The sequence below is a fragment of the Ascaphus truei genome, unplaced genomic scaffold (genome assembly GCF_040206685.1).
Source record: "Ascaphus truei isolate aAscTru1 unplaced genomic scaffold, aAscTru1.hap1 HAP1_SCAFFOLD_819, whole genome shotgun sequence".
Lineage (NCBI taxonomy): Eukaryota > Metazoa > Chordata > Amphibia > Anura > Ascaphidae > Ascaphus > Ascaphus truei.
In genome coordinates, this window is record NW_027457155.1 from 89,857 (window position 1) to 108,630 (window position 18,774).

Below are 18,774 nucleotides of genomic sequence, written 5' to 3' on the forward strand. Positions count from 1 at the left end.
CCTGCTGTGCTCTACTCCCTCTGCCCGCTTCCTGCTGTGCTCTACTCCCTCTGCCCGCTTCCTGCTGTACTCTACTCCCGCTTCCTGCTGTGCTGTACTCCCGCTGCCCGCTTCCTGCTGTGCTCTACTCCCTCTGCCCGCTTCCTACTGTGCTCTACTCCCGCTTCCTGCTATGCTCTACTCCCTCTGCCCGCTTCCTGCTGTGCTCTACTCCCGCTGCCCGCTTCCTGCTGTGCTCTACTCCCTCTGCCCGCTTCCTGCTGTGCTCTACTCCCGCTGCCCGCTTCCTGCTGTGCTCTACTCCCGCTTACTGCTGTGCTCTACTCCCACTGCCCGCTTCCTGCTGTGCTCTACTCCCTCTGCCCGCTTCCTTTTGTGCTCTACTCCCTCTGCCCGCTTCCTGCTGTGCTCTACTCCCGCTTCCTGCTGTGCTCTACTCCCGCTGCCCGCTTCTAGCGGTGCCCTACTCCCTCTGCCCGCTTCCTACTGTGCTCTACTCCCGCTTCCTGCTGTGCCCTACTCCTTCTGCCCGCTTCCTACTGTGCTCTACTCCCGCTTCCTGCTGTGCTCTACTCCCTCTGCCCGCTTCCTGCTGTGCTCTACTCCCGCTGCCCGCTTCCTGCTGTGCTCTACTCCCTCTGCCCGCTTCCTGCTGTGCTCTACTCCCGCTGCCCGCTTCCTGCTGTGCTCTACTCCCGCTTACTGCTGTGCTCTACTCCCACTGCCCGCTTCCTGCTGTGCTCTACTCCCTCTGCCCGCTTCCTTTTGTGCTCTACTCCCTCTGCCCGCTTCCTGCTGTGCTCTACTCCCGCTTCCTGCTGTGCCCTACTCCCTCTGCCCGCTTCCTACTGTGCTCTACTCCCGCATCCTGCTGTGCTCTACTCCCGCTGCCCGCTTCCTGCTGTGCTCTACTCCCGCTGCCCGCTTCCTGCGGTGCTCTACTCTCGCTGCCCGCTTCCTACTGTGCTCTACTCCCGCTTCCTGCTGTGCTCTACTCCCGCTGCCCGCTTCCTTCTGTGCTCTACTCCCTCTGCCCGCTTCCTGTTGTGCTCTACTCCCTCTGCACGCTTCCTACTGTGCTTTACTCCCGCTTCCTGCTGTGCTCTACTCCCTCTGCCCGCTTCCTGCTGTGCTCTACTCCCGCTGCCCGCTTCCTGCTGTGCTCTACTCCCGCTGCCCGCTTCCTGCTGTGCTCTACTCCCGCTGCCCGCTTCCTACTGTGCTCTACTCCCGCTGCCCGCTTCCTGTTGTGCTCTACTCCCTCTGCCCGCTTCCTGCTGTGCTCTTCTCCCGCTTCCTGCTGTGCTCTACTCCCGCTGCCCGCTTCCTGCGGTGCTCTACTCCCTCTGCCCGCTTCCTACTGTGCTCTACTCTCGCTTCCTGCTGTGCTCTACTCCCTCTGCCCGCTTCCTGCTGTGCTCTACTCCCGCTGCCCGCTTCCTGCTGTGCTCTACTACCTCTGCCCGCTTCCTGCTGTGCTCTACTACCTCTGCCCGCTTCCTGCTGTGCTCTACTCCCGCTGCCCGCTTCCTTCTGTGCTCTACTCCCTCTGCCCGCTTCCTGTTGTGCTCTACTCCCGCTTCCTGCTGTGCTCTACTCCCGCTGCCCGCTTCCTGCGGTGCTCTACTCCCGCTGCCCGCTTCCTGTTGTGCTCTACTCCCGCTTCCTGCTGTGCTCTACTCCCGCTGCCCGCTTCCTTCTGTGCTCTACTCCCGCTGCCCGCTTCCTGCTGTGCTCTACTCCCTCTGCCCGCTGTGCTCTACTCCCTCTGCCCGCTTCCTGTTGTGCTCTACTCCCGCTTCCTGCTGTGCTCTACTCCCTCTGCCCGCTGTGCTCTACTCCCGCTGCCTGCTTCCTTCTGTGCTCTACTCCCGCTGCCCGCTTCCTGCTGTGCTCTACTCCCTCTGCCCGCTGTGCTCTACTACCTCTGCCCGCTTCCTGCTGTGCTCTACTCCCGCTTCCTGCTGTGCTCTACTCCCGCTGCCCGCTGTACTCTACTCCCGCTGCCTGCTGTGCTCTACTCCCGCTTCCTGCTGTGCTCTACTCCCGCTGCCTGCTGTGCTCTACTCCCGCTGCCTGCTGTGCTCTACTCCCGCTGCCTTACCCAGCACTGCCCGCTTCCTGCTGTGCTCTACTCCCGCTGCCTTACCCTCCGCTGCCCACTTCCTGCTGTGCTCTGCTCCCGCTTCCTGCTGTGCTCTTCTCTCGCTGCCCGCTTCCTTCTGCTCCTGCCATCATCCTCCGCCGCCCCCAAAAATGTGCCGCCCTACCTAGCACCGGCCCTGATGTCTGTGTATTAGGAGGCGGTGATAGCTATGTGTTCCTGATGTCTGTGTATTAGGAGGGGGTGAGAGCTATGTGTTCCTGAAGGATGTTACGTAATAAGTCACAAAAGACACATGTTGTAAATCCAATGACTTTATTCTATCCAAACCCCTAGAAATGCCCCACGATCCTATTCTCTGAGAGCTGTGTGCGGAAGTTCAGCCCGCTCCCCTCCATCTTCCTCTTGTATTCCTCCTCGAACTCGTCGTTCTGAGCCACCAAGAAGTGGTTCTTCCAGTCCCCCACCGTCCCTAAAGCACAGAGAGATTGGGGGGTCACTTCAACGCGTGTTGACAAAGGGTCAATGCAGTCTCCTAAACCATCATGAATGTGTATGCTTATTCAGCGGTTATCTGCTTGTAAGACTCAAGGGCTTTTAAAATGGCTGCCACTTCTATCCCTGTCCACTAACTCCAGGTAGAGACTGTGATTATAATCCAGTCCTGGTTTTTCGATTCCAAGTAGCTGCCTTTGGCCTAGGCCGAGCCGAGCAATGCAGCAGGCTAAACCTCTCTAGGGTAAATACACATGGGTAGAATGGTAATAGTGACACACCCATTGTCCTCGTTTACACATGCCATTACCCAGAATCCTCCAGTCTTTGGTATACATTCGCTGAACAGCTGGAAACTTCGGCCCCTTTTTAATATGCTATGAATCCGACTTTCCCGTATTGGAGAAAATGTTATACCCCTTCATTTGAATGAAGCTGAACTCTTCCCCAGCATGGGGAACACATCTTTATAGCGAGGTAGAGTGAGAGAGACAGAGAGAGATACACACCCACCTTTGGTAGAATAGATTAAGTCCTAAAGAAAGAGCAGTCTCAGTTATCAAAAACCTGGACTTTGTTGTTATCGTCTGCTGATTGCAATGTATCTGTGTACCTTTCCTCATGAAGGGGGAGATAGACTGGTTAAACACAGCAGATGGAATGGAACTGTAATTGGCCATGGGGTTCTCCTTCATGGCCTGGAAGGTGGTGTGCCGGTGGATCTTCTCCAGAACTTCCTCCGACAGATCCTTCCCCAGGAACTTCATTACCTTCCTGATCTCACGCTTCAGGTCCTGTCCAGAGAGGAAGGAAGATCCAATCAGAAGCCCCTGAATTAAATTCCCCGCCTCCATGCTGCAGTTACCCCCCCCCTCACCTCAATCATATCCTCATAGAAGACATACAGGATTTGGTGTCTGTCTTTGGCTTTCCACCAGTCGATGACATGGTCAAACCAACTCCCCCAGGCCACTGAGAGAGAGAGACCCTGTGTTACAACCCTGCTCTGCCACTGACTCTGTGGCCTTGGGAGAAATCAGTCCACTTTAACTCAGTCTGACCCCCGACCTCACTCTGTGTCACCTCCACCATAGTCACTTTACCTTCTCTCTGTGACTCAGGCTGACCCAGACCTCACTCTTTGTGACCTCCACCATAGTCACTTTACCTTCTCTCTGTGACTCAGTCTGACCCCCGACCTCACACGGTGTCACCTCCACTATAGTCACTTTACCTTCTCTCTGTGACTCAGTCTGACCCCCGACCTCACTCTGTTTCACCTCCACCATAGTCACTTTACCTTCTCTCTGTGACTCAGTCTGACCCCCGACCTCACTCTGTGTCACCTCCACCATAGTCACTTTACCTTCTCTCTGTAATTCAGTCTGACCCCCGACGTCACACGGTGTCACCTCCACCATAGTCACTTTACCTTCTCTCTGTGACTCAGGCTGACGTGAGACCTGCCGCTGACTCACCATCTCCAGTCAGGAACGCTGAGACGAAACTCTCCCAGCTGCCGGGGTCCGGCAGACCCTTATTCATCCGATGGAAGTGAAAGTACGAGACCAGGCAGTCTTTGGCATTCCTAGCAACGTATATAACCTGGAGAGAGAGAAGATATATGGAGCAATAAGAGAAGTTATAGGGAGAAGTTATATGGAGCAAAAGGAGGAGTTATAGGGAGCGGTTATATGGGGTAATAGGAGTTATAGGGAGCGGTTATATGGAGTAATAGGAGGAGTTATAGGGAGCGGTTATATGGGGTTATAGGAGTTATAGGGAGCGGTTATATGGAGTAATAGGAGGAGTTATAGGGAGCGGTTATATGGGGTAATAGGAGTTATAGGGAGCGGTTATATGGAGTAATATGAAGAGTTATAGGGAGAGGTTATATGGGGTAATAGGAGGAGTTATAGGGAGCGGTTATATGTGGTAATAGGAGGAGTTATAGGGAGCGGTTATATGGGGTAATAGGAGGAGTTATAGGGAGGTGTTATATGGGGTAATAGGAGGAGTTATAGGGAGAAGTTATATGGGGTAATAGGAGGAGTTATAGGGAGAAGTTATATGGGGTAATAGGAGGAGTTATAGGGAGAAGTTATATCGGGTAATAGGAGGAGTTATAGGGAGAGGTTATATGGGGTAACAGGAGGAGTTATAGGGAGATGTTATATGGGGTAATAGGAGGAGTTATAGGGAGCGGTTATTTGGAGTAATAGGAGGAGTTATAGGGAGCGGTTATATGGGGTAATAGGAGGAGTTATAGGGAGAGGTTATATCGGGTGATAGGAGGAGTTATAGGGAGCAGTTATATCGGGTAATAGGAGGAGTTATAGGGAGCAGTTATATCGGGTAATAGGAGGAGTTATAGGGAGCAGTTATATCGGGTAATAGGAGGAGTTATAGGGAGCGGTTATATGGGGTAATAGGAGGAGTTATAGGGAGCGGTTATATCGGGTAATAGGAGGAGTTATAGGGAGAGGTTATATGGGGTAACAGGAGGAGGTATAGGGAGCAATAAAAGAAATAAATAAACACAATCTCAGCAAGCTCTAACCCCAGAACCCACCGCACATATACACATACACACACATATATATATATATATATGACAAAAAGAACAACACAGACATATGTAGCGCTCAGGTGGAAATAAGTGATAATATAAATATAATATATTATAACTAATATAATTACTTAATTAAAAATAGCAAACATTTAACTTAACTAAATATTACAACAAACCTGGGCGCCCCTGTGTTCCAGGCAGCCGAATTTCAGTGCTGGTAACTGATCTATGCAGGATCAGAGGACGCGGAGGCACTGAGAGCCATAGCGATCTGGCGCCAGCTTGTGACAGGAGTTGGTTGCTGCTGTGAGCTGATTAGATGCACCCTACCTATCCTGGACACCCCCACCCCTGTTGATGTCTTCACACAGAGATTTCTCTCCCACGTATGGTTGCTTTTTTTTAATCCTGTAAGTGCAATTCCTTTGGGCTGCAGTTATTTAATAAATGTACTCTTGTACTCTTTTGTTTAAACAGTGACATGCTATGGAGCTTGCGCTTCTGTTTGTTTTTTGTTCACACATATACACATTATATATATATATATATATATATATATATATATCACACAATATATATATATATACACAATATATATATGTGGCACTGTGTGCTCATTTGCATGTCATTTCCCAGAATCCCTTGCTGCAGTGGAAGTGCTGGATGATAATGGTGAAAGGCGGGGTTGCAGACCAGCCTAAGACATGCAAATGCGCATACAGTTGTATTTCCATTTGCTAATACATATATATACACACACACACACAGTATTTGTCAAAAGGAGCGCTACTGAGCGTGACCAAATGTATAGAACAAATGACAAAAATACCCAATGCTACATCCAATGTGACAAAATATATAGTTAAATACGTCAATGTCAGTATTCTCAGGAGTACGGGTTATTTAGTTAAACCCTTTGGCCAAACCGTTATAAGCCTGCAGCCACGCCAAGGCATGACCAGTAAGCAGCCACGCCAAGGCATGACCAGTAAGCAGCCACGCCAGGCATAACCAGTAAGCAGCCACGCCAGGCATGACCAGTAAGCAGCCACGCCAAGGCATGACCAGTAAGCAGCCACGCCAAGGCATGACCAGTAAGCAGCCACGCCAAGGCATGACCAGTAAGCAGCCACGCCAAGGCTTGACCAGTAAGCAGCCACGCCAAGGCTTGACCAGTAAGCAGCCACGCCAGGCATGACCAGTAAGCAGCCACGCCAAGGCATGACCAGTAAGCAGCCACGCCAAGGCATGACCAGTAGCAGCCACGCCAAGGCATGACCAGTAAGCAGCCACGCCAAGGCATGACCAGTAAGCAGCCACGCCAAGGCATGACCAGTAAGCAGCCACGCCAAGGCATGACCAGTAAGCAGCCACGCCAAGGCATGACCAGTAAGCAGCCACGCCAAGGCATGACCAGTAGCAGCCACGCCAAGGCATGACCAGTAAGCAGCCACGCCAGGCATGACCAGTAAGCAGCCACGCCAGGCATGACCAGTAAGCAGCCACGCCAAGGCATAACCAGTAAGCAGCCACGCCAGGCATGACCAGTAAGCAGCCACGCCAGGCATGACCAGTAAGCAGCCACGCCAAGGCATAACCAGTAAGCAGCCACGCCAGGCATGACCAGTAAGCAGCCACGCCAAGGCATGACCAGTAAGCAGCCACGCCAAGGCATGACCAGTAGCAGCCACGCCAAGGCATGACCAGTAAGCAGCCACGCCAAGGCATGACCAGTAAGCAGCCACGCCAAGGCATGACCAGTAAGCAGCCACGCCAAGGCATGACCAGTAAGCAGCCACGCCAGGCATGACCAGTAAGCAGCCACGCCAGGCATGACCAGTAAGCAGCCACGCCAAGGCATAACCAGTAAGCAGCCACGCCAGGCATGACCAGTAAGCAGCCACGCCAAGGCATGACCAGTAAGCAGCCACGCCAAGGCATGACCAGTAAGCAGCCACGCCAAGGCATGACCAGTAAGCAGCCACGCCAGGCATGACCAGTAAGCAGCCACGCCAAGGCATAACCAGTAAGCAGCCACGCCAGGCATGACCAGTAAGCAGCCACGCCAGGCATGACCAGTAAGCAGCCACGCCAAGGCATAACCAGTAAGCAGCCACGCCAGGCATGACCAGTAAGCAGCCACGCCAGGCATGACCAGTAAGCAGCCACGCCAAGGCATGACCAGTAAGCAGCCACGCCAGGCATGACCAGTAAGCAGCCACGCCAAGGCATGACCAGTAAGCAGCCACGCCAAGGCATGACCAGTAAGCAGCCACGCCAAGGCATGACCAGTAAGCAGCCACGCCAAGGCATGACCAGTAAGCAGCCACGCCAAGGCATGACCAGTAAGCAGCCACGCCAAGGCATGACCAGTAAGCAGCCACGCCAAGGCATGACCAGTAAGCAGCCACGCCAAGGCATGACCAGTAAGCAGGTCCTTACACTACCTATGCAAATTCTCTTTTTAAGTAGCAGGTTTTTTCCATGTTCCTGTGTGGACAGAGAGCCACTGAGGCCCTTCTCCCTCCAGCAGAGGCAACTGATAGGACCTGCTTACTGGTCATGCAAGTTATAGGGAGGGGTTATATGGGGCAATAGGAGGAGTTATAGGGAGCGGTTATATGGGGCAATAGGAGGTTATAGGGAGTGGTTATATGGGGCAATAGGAGGTTATAGGGAGTGGTTATATGGGGCAATAGGAGGTTATAGGGAGCAGTTATATGGGGTAATAGGAGGAGTTATAGGGAGGTTATGTGGAGTAATAGGAGGAGTTATAGGGAGCAGTTATATGGAGTAATCTGAGGCGTTAAGTAACATACATATATTAATAGGATTATATGAAACTTGGGGAGTGGTTGTATCACGCTCACGCCTTCTCCTGGTTTCAGACTTGGTGCACACTGCTCACTGATCCACATTCAACAATGATGTGTTGATGTATCCATTCACCTTCCTGACTGCTCCTCCCCTTCACTTTCCATCCTCCCCTCCTCTGGATCTGTGCCTCTCTCACCCCCCCCCCCCCCCCACCCCTCGTCTCACAATCACTTGTTCTCTATCTCCTCCCCTTTCTCTCCCTTACTTTGCTGTTCTTCTCCCAGATGGAGGGGGGCAACAGCTTCAATGGGAGGTGGGTTTTTAGTACTCGAGGGGAGTCCATCGTGATGGCCTGATCCATACCTAAAACACAAGATAGTAATATATATATATTTATATTATACAGTTTTGCACAATTCAATTGATTATCGTGTATAAAATTAATTATAAGAAGACTTCATGGATTGGTCAGTGGATATATTTAAACCACCCTGATCCTACCAACCTTTATCCCTTGGAGAAATTAGCTTAGTTTGAAGAAACGCGTAGGGACGTTCCATTTTACAAGTGCTCAGAATTAGTGCCAGTTGTGAGAGTGAAGCCAAACCCTGTTCCTGTGTATTGGGACTCTACACCACAAAGGGAACTTACAGCCAAGAGACGGGAGTTGCCGGAGGAACCTCCAAGGTGTAACACCATCTAGAGAGGCGTGACGTCAGTCCGGAGCATACCCAGTGGAGCAGAGGCGCCGTGGCGGCAACGCACGACGGGTCGGAGCATGAGTATTACTCAAACAATGCTTTTTATATTTGGAATTTTGTGAGTTTTGAATCGTGATGTCCATGTTTTATTACATTTTATTTACGTTAATACACACAGATCGGGTGCTTTTTCTTCTTTTTGTCTTATATATATATATACTAGCTGATATACCTGGCGTTGCCCGGGCGTGGAAAGGCAGGGGGCATGAAGTGGAAGGGCGGGGGGGGGAGGGGCGTTGAAGGGCGGGGGGCCAAGGGGCGGGGAGGGCAAAGGGCAAGGGGGCAAAGGGCAGGGCAGGGGGGGCCAAGGGCAGGGGGGGACAAAGGGCAGGGAAGGGTGAAGGGGCAAAGGGCAGGGAGGGGCGGGGGGGGCAAAGGGCAGGGAGGGGTGGGGGGGGGGCAAAGGGCAGGGAGGGGCCAGGGGCAAAGGGCACGGGGGGGGGCAAAGGGCAGGGAGGGGCGGGAGGGGGGCAAAGGGCAGGGAGGGGGGCAAAGGGCAGGGAGGGGCAAAGGGCAGGGAGGGGCAAAGGGCAGGAAGGGGCAGGGGGGGCAAAGGGCAGGGAGGGGTGGGGGGGGCAAAGGGCAGGGAGGGGTGGGGGGGCAAAGGGCAGGGAGGGGTGGGGGGGCAAAGGGCAGGAAGGGGCGGGGGTGGCAAAGGGCAGGGAGGGGCGGGGGGGCAAAGGGCAGGGAGGGGCAGGGGGGGCAAAGGGCAGGGAGGGGTGGGGGGGAAAGGGCAGGGAGGGGTGGGGGGGCAAAGGGCAGGGTGGGGGGGCGAGGGGCGGGGGGGGCAAAGGGCAGGGAGGGGTAGGCAAAAGGCAGGGAGGGGCGGGGGGCAAAGGGCAGGGAGGGGTGGGGGGGGCAAAGGGCGGGGCGGGGGGGGCAAAGGGCAGGGAGGGGTGGGGGGGCAAAAGGCAGGGAGGGGTGGGGGGGGGGGCAAAGGGCAGGGAGGGGTTGGGAGGCAAAGGGCAGGGAGGGGCAAAGGGAAGGGAGGGGCAAAGGGAAGGGAGGGGCGGGGGGGCTAAGGACAGGGAGGTGCAAGAGGGCAGAGAGGGGCAAGAGGGCAGGGAGGGGCAAGAGGGCAGGGGGGGCTAAGGACAGGGAGGTGCAAGAGGGCAGGGAGGGGCAAGAGGGCAGGGAGGGGCAAGAGGGCAGGGGGGTAAGAGGGCAGGGAGGGCAGGGGGGCAAGAGGGCAGGGAGGGAGGGGGGCAAAGGGCAGGGGGGGCAAGAGGGCAGGGAGGGAGGCAAACGGCAGGGGGGGCAAGAGGGCAGGGAGGGGCAGGGGGCGGGGGGGCTAAGGACAGGGAGGGGCAAAAGGGCAGGGAGGGGCAAAAGGGCAGGGAGGGGCAAAAGGGCAGGGAGGGGCGGGGGTGCCAAAGGGCAGGGAGGGGTGGGGGTGCCAAAGAGCAGGGAGGGGCAGGTGTGCCAAAGGGCAGGGAGGGGCGGGGGGGCAAAGGGCAGGGAGGGGCGGGGGGCCATAGGGCAGGGAGGGGCGCGGGGGGCAAAGGGCAGGGAGGGGCGGGGGGGCCAAAGGGCAGGGAGGGGCGGGGGGGGGACAAAGGGCAGGGAGGGGCGGGGGGGCCAAAGGGCAGGGAGGGGCAAGAGGGCAGGGGGGCAAGAGGGCAGGGAGGGAGGGGGGAAAAGGGCAGGGAGGGAGGCAAAGGGCAGGGGGGTAAGAGGGCAGGGAGGGGCGGGGGGGCCAAAGGGCAGGGAGGGGTGGGGGGGCCAAAGGGCAGGGAGGGGCAAGAGGGCAGGGAGGGGGGCAAAGGGCAGGGGGGCAAGAGGGCAGGGAGGGCAAGAGGGCAGGGAGGGAGGCAAAGGGCAGGGGGGGCAAGAGGGCAGGGAGGGGTGGGGGGCCAAAGGGCAGAGAGGGGCGGGGGGGCTAAGGACAGGGAGGGGCAAAAGGGCAGGGAGGGGCAAAAGGGCAGGGAGGGGCAAAAGGGCAGGGAGGGGCAAAAGGGCAGGGAGGGGCAGGGGTGCCAAAGGGCAGGGAGGGGCGGGGGTGCCAAAGAGCAGGGAGGGGCGGGTGTGCCAAAGGGCAGGGAGGGGCAGGGGTGGCAAAGGGCAGGGAGGGGCGGGGGGGCCAAAGGGCAGGGAGGGGCGGGGGGGCCAAAGGGCAGGGAGGGGCGGGGGGGCCAAAGGGCAGGAAGGGGCGGGGGGGCCAAAAGGCAGGGAGGGGCAGGGGGGACAAAGGGCAGGGAGAGGCGGGGGGGCCAAAGGGCAGGGAGGGGCAGGGGGGCAAGAGGGCAGGGAGGGAGGGGGCAAAGGGCAGGGGCGGCAAGAGGGCAGGGAGGGAGGGGGGAAAAGGGCAGGGGGGCAAGAGGGCAGAGGGGCAAGAGGGCAGGGGGGCAAGAGGGCAGGGAGGGAGGGGGGAAAAGGGCAGGGGGGGCAAGAGGGCAGGGAGGGAGGGGGCAAGAGGGCAGGGAGGGAGGGGGCAAGAGGGCAGGGGGGCAAGAGGGCAGGGGGGCAAAGGGCAGGGGGGCAAAGGGGAAAAGGGCAGGGGGAGGGAGGGCAGGGGAGGGAGGACAGGGGGGAAAAGGGCAGGGGGAGGGAGGGCAGGGGGGCAAAGGGAGGGAGGGCAGGGGGCAAAGGGCAGGTGGAGGGAGGGCAGGGGGCAAGGGCAGAGGGAGGGCAGGGGGGGCAAAGGGCAGGGGGAGGGAGTGCAGGGGGGGCAAAGGGCAGGGGGAGGGAGGGCAGGGGGGGCAAAGGGCAGGGGGAGTCAGGGACGCAGTAAATAACCCATTCCCCTGCGTTTCCTCACCTTGCACACGGCCGCGCTCCTGTTCCTCCGGGTCCCGGCTGCCCTCCTCCTCCACCTCGGGCTCCTCCGCGGCGAGGCTGAGACGCTCCGGTGAGGAGGTGCTGTGCCTCTCGCGGGGAGAGGCGGAGACAGCCGGAGGAGAGGCGGAGACAGCCAGAGGAGAGGTGGAGACAGCCGGAGGAGCGGCCTGTGTGAGGGGAGAGCCGCGTGCTCTGTGTGTGTGTGGGGGGGGGGGGGTGAGGGAGAGCGGGTGAGGGAGAGCGGGTGGGGGGTGAGGGAGAGCCACGTGCTCTGTGGGGGGGGGGGGGGGGTGAGGGAGAGCCGTGTGCTCTGTGGGGGGGGGGGGGGGGTGAGGGAGAGCCGCGTGCTCTGTGGGGGGGGGGGGGGGGGTGAGGGAGAGCGCCGGATGAGGGAGTGGCCTATGGGTGGTGAGAGTCCCCCGCTGTGTCCCGGGCGCTCGCTCCGCTCCCCCGCTGACTGTAACAGCGCCGGGGGGGGGGGGGTGTGGGGGTGTCTGGGGGAGGAGGAAAAAGCTCGGGAAAGCGGGAGACCCGGGGAGAGGAGGAGGTGCGGTGTGTGTGTGTGTGTGTGTCCCCGCCTCAGGCCAATGAGAGGTGTGCGGGGGCGGGCGGGCGGGCCAAGGGAGCAATCTCATTGGCCTGAGGGACACAGGGAGACACATACATACAGACAACGACACATAGGACACTTTCAGAAATATATAGTAGATATATATATATATATATATATATATATATATATATATATATATTTCCCTCAAATCCTTATCTCACTGCCTTAAAATGGCAAGAATGTGGCAGTGGGTGCTCAGGAAGATGTATGGTGGCACTTATGCAGAAAGGTTTACCCATACTATGAAAACTTGGACAATATACACGGCTAAAGTGGGACAGGTACGTGCCGATATGCAAATGAGGCCGGCATGGGAAGTAAGGCCTCAACCCCCAAATATGGAACACAACGTAAAGCAATGGCAATTCTGATCGTGTGTAAGCAACCCCATGCCGTGTGTCTGTCTCTCAGTCTATACACTGGTTAGATCAGTTGAGATAATAGACTATGATACATTGTGGCTACGAGTGACACAGATGGGGGTGTATTATATTACAGTTGGGGTCTGTTACCAGTTACCTGACAGCATGGGTGCTGGGGGAACCAGTTCTATAAACGGCACCCGGACAAAGCATGGCGCCTGCATACACTTCTCCACATCCGCCTCATGCATCACCATGTCCACGACCTCCTGCATCCACGTGGTCCCTGCAGACATAGTAAAGCGGGTAAAGTCAGGAGGGGGGTGACTGGCTCATTAATTAAAGCTGGAACATTAATTAGCCAATGGGCCGAATTTCACTTCTCTACGATAACCCCCAGCTCGGTGCCCCCGTACACAGATGCCAAACTCTGATCGGGTCTATTTTATCCCACGGGAACAAACGGACCTTTTAGCCGGGTCACTCAGTCCTTATAATATAACTCTTTTGGAAACGAGCCAGGCTGTGATTAACGTGGTATGTGGCGTGGGAGCCTCCCGGGTGTGATTAACGTGGTATGTGGCGTGGAAGCCTCCCGGGTGTGATTAAAGTCTTTCACCTATCAATTTCACGTTTCTTTTTTTTCACCCCGGATTATCCGGATCGTGTTGTTACTGCGCAAATCTCCTGGGGAAGGGGGTGGGGGGGGGGCGTTATTGGAGAGAGGTGACCAGAGCTGTCTGTGAGAAGGGCTGCTGGCCATGCACTTCTTTAACCCCGGCTGTGCTGTGGAAGCGGTGTTATGTAACAGGATCCACGTTAAAGTGGATAACAAGGCAAAAGTGAAGCACAGCGAGCGTCCATTTGCAAATCTTTACCCAGAATCCTTTGCAGCAGGAGAAACAATGGTATTCTGTGCAACTATGGGGTAAAGCAAAATGGAAGCGGAGCACTACGGATTTCTGCAAAACTATTTATTCAGCCAATTTTCGATGTGACGTTTCGGCAGATACAACTGCCTTTTTCAAGTTTAGCTGGTGTATAAATAAATATACTCGCTTGGGACCGAGTTCCCACAACTACAGATAAGGACAGTTTATTATTCCTATTGTATGGTACAATGTGCTTTATTTAAAACTGGAAACTGGAGACAGCCAGCGTGTTAGTTAGACATTGTTGTATAGTTAGCCTCCATACCGTGGAGTAGGGTTCATTTTATGCTTTGGTTTTTCCTTAAAATGACAGTGTGCCTGAATTATACTGCGTGTCATTATTATGCAGCATAAACCACTGAAGGTAAGGACGGAGTTCCTCAAATATTTATATATCTGTTAACGTTGCAGTCCCCATACTGGGACGGAATAAAAACAGGCCGAAGCCTGAATGATACAATATTGAGCTAAGTGTTCTGTTTGTTAATCCTATTAGACTGTGTCATAAAGAGTCCGGACAGACGGCAACGCTATGTAAGGGAGCCGTTTGTCACTATATGTGTGTATGTATATGCAGGGCTCTACACATGCACTCGCCCCCTCGCCTGGGGCGAGTGCATTTTGCCCACTGTCGAGTACTTGCGGAGGTGGGGTTCGGCGGCGTGGTGCGCCATCTACCAGCATTCTCCTGCAAGCCCTGTGTCTCCCCCTGCAAAATCCCATGGAAATGGCTTAATTTGACGCCGCGATGTCATGACAATGCGACGCTACGTGACGTCACGCGGCATTATGTTGCCATGACAACTTGAAGCTGCGTGACGTCACGTAGCGTCCTGTTGTCAGGCAATGCGGCGTCATTTTACGCCGCACAGCTATTTTCACGGGAGTTGGAGGGGGAGACACGGAAGTTGCACGAGAATGCCGGGAGACTCCTCACGACGCCGCCGCTCCCCGCGGCTCTTCAGCTAGTTCTCCACAGGGACCCGATCAGAAAACATCTGGGAGTAGACGGGCCACAAGCTTATTGTAATGTCATTTTACATAGATTTAAGAACTGGAACATTATATATATTTCCATTATCTTTAACTTACATGTGAGTTTCAGCGGTGAAAACCTGAACTTAGCGGCCTACGCAGCTAGTGTGACCTTAGCAGAGAGTCCAAGGGTCACATCAAGGTCCTTCATGGGTGGCCAGTTGAAGAGCCCAGATGTCGAGCCAAAATGGCCAGTTTCGGAGCTCCAGAGTAGCCTCCCCTGTGTCTCTCACCTGCTTTGGGGTACGTCACAATCAGGATGTCATCGTCACGGGCCTGGAAGTTGTGTATTAAGTCCCAGTTGTCACAGGTTCTCTGGGGCAATTGGACCCCGTCAATATGCCCCATGTCAGCTGAAAACGTCTCCATCGTCCGGGAGATCTGCTCCTGAACCGCGGGATCCATCCTAGAGGAAGAAAAACCTGGTGTGGGAGAATTCAGATCATCTCAGCAATTAATATTGTACAATGTAACAGTCTGACACCCCTTACACATCATCAAATACAATGTCACAAACCAACACCTCTACACTCCATGTACAATGTCCCTGTGACAGGGTGGGTTCCCTATCTGATTGCTATGCATGGGAGACCTATGTTTAAAGGTTGAGCACAGCACCGAGCAGGTTAAATCTCAGTCCGAGGACCGGCGGACTTGATTAGCCCACTCACCTGGCTCGTTATAGGGTCTTAAAAAAAAGTCTGTAGCGCTCAGTGCTCTGGGGTCCTGTCTGAACCACACAGCAATGTATGCTCCTTAAATAAATCCAACATTAGTCCACAGGGCTGCCGGCTTTTCATCCTGCTTGGAAGGAGAATACATTGTTTTATGGACAGTGCATGGGGTGCAGCCAAGACCGTTCCAAACAAGGAGTCATGTGAGTCCACCTTTTACCTATACCAGACTGAAGCACAGGCAAATGCTGGAGAGAGAAACGCCTGCAATAAGGTCTGTTTCTATTGGAGCTGTTGCGTATCATGGACTTCACTTTGCTGGGCAAAGGGCAATGTCCCTATCAAGGACTACTGTTTTTGTTAACCGTTTATATGCTTAAGATAAGCGCTGTTTTGTTCCACCTTTTTTGAGGCTAAATAAAAAGCCTATTGTCACGTACGGCACGTCTGTGAGCACGTGACCTGCATACGGGACAAGGGTTAATACTCACGCTTGCAAGCGTTCCCACTTTTCACCTCCGCAGAGGTCCCTCAAATAGACAATATCTCCCCTAAAGTATAAAGGTTAATCCACAACCCGCAAGCTTCCCCACCCTTCACCTTCGCAAATAAGAGATGTCAAATGAATATTTGCGAGGGTCCCAGGTCCCTTTTATTATAGAAAAAAACATGCACGTTAACATACAAAAATCCGTTGTAGCAAAATGTGTCCGAAAACGTAAATACTCTCTCCAGAGCGTGCAACAGTTCATTCAGAGCCCAAAACATTACTTATTACATGTTTTAATATATATACAAATACAGTGCTTAGATTACAGAAAAAAGGATTACTCCTCGTCAATACCTAAATGTACTGATAACTTTCGTTAACTAATTCTTAGACACACGTGAATCACATCAATACATTCAGGCATTCATGGCAGACGCAACGAGACTAAATATGACCGTCTGATCACTAAACCTGAGTGACAAAGGAATATCAGTCCCCCAGTTCCTGTTAAACATAGTGTGTGATGTCAGAACATCCAGTGTGTGTGATGTCAGAACATGGCATTCTGTGACACAATTACAGATTTGTAACTCTTATTATGCAGAGGAGATGACATCACATGATATTCTCATTTTTAATAAACACACTCTTTGGTTTAATACTTTCTTAATCACACCCCTTGAACCTTGCAGAACCCTCCAGAGAATGCCCTTGAAGATGGCTCTAAAGGATCATGTTTAGAAAGTTGTCACAGGGGCAATATTTTATTCCCACCTCTGCCAGACAACTGCCCTGATCTCGAGACTCTTTCAGCAATATACAACTCATCTGGCCCTTTTTAAGTGGGCCATACAGGATACCCCACCAGTTAAGTTCTGTTTGAAACCCAGCAGCCAACCGTGACAAGCCTAGGCCTGTCATAAACCCAATATATATATTGTATTTTTACTGTAGCCAATTAACCCCTGAAGCACCAGATTGACCAAAATACATAATATCTCATGATATTATCATGACACCTATATTCAGACAAACCCACATATCGTTTTGTTGTCCCTGCAACAGTCACAAACGTACACCCCTAAGGCTACGCTTATAGTGCCGCGACGCGACGGTGACGTCAGGCTGCGGTCGCTGGAGAAATCAAATTGAGATGACTTCCAGCGATCGTGACCAAGCCGTTGCGCTTACTATAAGCGCACACGTCGGCGGCAATGCATTTGTTTTGACGCCACGTCGCTGTCGCCGGCACTATAAGCGCAGCCTTACACATCATCCATATACAGTACAAAAGGTACAAAAGTCACAAACTGACACCTCTACACTTCCTCTATATACAATGTCACAAAACTGACCATCTACACATCATATACAATGTACCGGTATATAAGAACCCCATTATAATGGGGGATCACCCCACGCTATTCCTGCACTGGCCCCCGCACACATTTGACGGTCTCGGTGCGTGCAAGGAAAGAGCGGTGAGATGCTCTGCAGGTGCCTGCTGTAGGTAAAAGGTTGTTAGTCACACACACTTAAAGAGCTGTTACTTTACCTGGCAGGAGTGTCTCAGGATTACCGTCTCCTTTCTCCCTGACTCTCTGTCTCTCTCCCTGACTCTCTGTCTCTCTCTCCCTCTCCTGTGTTTTCTCTGCCTGTCTCGGATTTCTCCTATGAGTCTCCACACTCTCTCATTTCTCCCATCCTTATTTATACCTTTTCTCTCTCTGTCTCCCTTTATTTTTCTCTTTGCGGTCTTTGATCGCTTCTCTAATACTTTTGTTTCTCAACTTTTCCTGTCTTCTTGACCCCTCCTCTCTCCCTGTATGGATCCCTCCTCTCTCTCTGTATGGATCCCTCCTCTCTCTCTGTATGGATCCCTCCTCTCTCTCTGTATGGATCCCTCCTCTCTCTGTATGGACCCCTCCTCTCTCTCTGTATGGACCCCTCCTCCTCTCTCTGTATGGATCCCCCTCTCTCTCTGTATGGATCCCCCCTCTCTCTCTGTATGGATCCCTCCTCTCTCTCTGTATGGATCGCTCCTCCTCTCTCTGTATGGATCCCTCCTCTCTCTCTGTATGGATCCCTCCTCCTCTCTCCTTACGTTTCTATCCATCTCCCCCCCCCCCATATATTTCCTCTCTCCCTCCCCCAATATCCCTGCTCACAGCATAGCCCTAATTCTCTTTCTATCTCTGCCAGTCTCGCCCCTCCTCTCGGTCTCTGATCTTGACCCCTAAGGCTGCGTCCATAGACACAGCAGCCGTGCGGAGTGAGGAGGCGCGCGCCGTCCGTGGGCGTGTCTAGGGGCGGGCCAGTGACGTCACGGAGTTGGTTCGCCCTCATTGGGCAAACCGCTCACGTGACCGCCCGATCGCGCGAAAAATCAGTTTTGACTGACGCATTGCGTGCCCGCTCCCACTTCCGCGCGCCCGCACGCTGTATAGACACAATCACTGCTTTAGGCAGTCTGATCGCGCAGCGTGCGGACGCGTCAGCGCGGTCTGCCCTTCTATGGACGCAGCCTAAGAAAGTGGCACAGATAAGTCGGGGTGAGGGGGCGATGATTCTCCCAGCTCCTGTTCCCATCTCTCCCCTCCTTGTTTGTGTACAAAGGAGGGCCCAATCGCTCTCCTTCACTATCTGTTTGCAATCTTTTTCCCAAGCTCTGTCTGACTTTATATCTTTATCTCTCCCCACATCCCACGTGTGAGCACATTCACGCGTCCCAGACAGGTCTGCAGCCCTGCCTTTCCCCATTATCTCTTAGCATACCGTGCTTCCACTGCAGCCAGGGATTCTGGGTAATGACATGCACATGAGCACCGTGTGACCTTTTTGTGCCTTTGATCCAGTTTAACATGGACCCCCTATGAGTTTATTATGCCTGCCGTATTGCACGGCCTGGGTTAAAGCATTGTTTTTATTTGATATACACTGTACGGAAGAGGGGGTTTGACACACTTAGAGTGTGATTATAATGAAAATAATCAATGTCACTGGTCTCTTAACCCCTTCCCCACCAGAGGCAATGTGCTGCAGGCCTTTCTGGCAGTGGAGGGGTTAATGAATTCTTACTATAAGGCGGCCACACTTTCACTTTGTCCCTCTGGGGGACTGCAGCTGTACAGCATTCTTGGG

At 54.0% G+C, this 18,774-nt stretch overlaps 1 protein-coding gene across 7 annotated transcripts in view; it reads right to left on the minus strand.

Moving 5' to 3' along the window:
• Nucleotides 1–2,402: 2,402 nt before the first annotated feature.
• LOC142486332 (sulfotransferase 1C1-like) overlaps nucleotides 2,403–18,774 on the minus strand; it is a 33,723-nt gene continuing 17,351 nt past the window's right edge. The window contains exons 1-8 of one of the 7 annotated variants that reach the window (XM_075584952.1): nucleotides 17,350–17,583; nucleotides 14,703–14,891; nucleotides 12,660–12,788; nucleotides 8,254–8,351; nucleotides 4,078–4,204; nucleotides 3,477–3,571; nucleotides 3,213–3,393; nucleotides 2,403–2,576 (exon numbers count right to left, since the gene is read on the minus strand). In XM_075584952.1, the coding sequence (XP_075441067.1) occupies nucleotides 2,437–2,576; nucleotides 3,213–3,393; nucleotides 3,477–3,571; nucleotides 4,078–4,204; nucleotides 8,254–8,351; nucleotides 12,660–12,788; nucleotides 14,703–14,874 (942 nt within the window). In that variant the 5' untranslated portion in view covers nucleotides 14,875–14,891; nucleotides 17,350–17,583 and the 3' untranslated portion in view covers nucleotides 2,403–2,436. Of the gene's footprint in view, nucleotides 2,577–3,212; nucleotides 3,394–3,476; nucleotides 3,572–4,077; nucleotides 4,205–8,253; nucleotides 8,352–12,659; nucleotides 12,789–14,702; nucleotides 14,892–15,140; nucleotides 15,389–17,188; nucleotides 17,584–18,774 lie in introns of those variants that run through there. The other 6 variants (XM_075584949.1, XM_075584948.1, XM_075584953.1 and 3 more) reach the window with 6 other exon arrangements.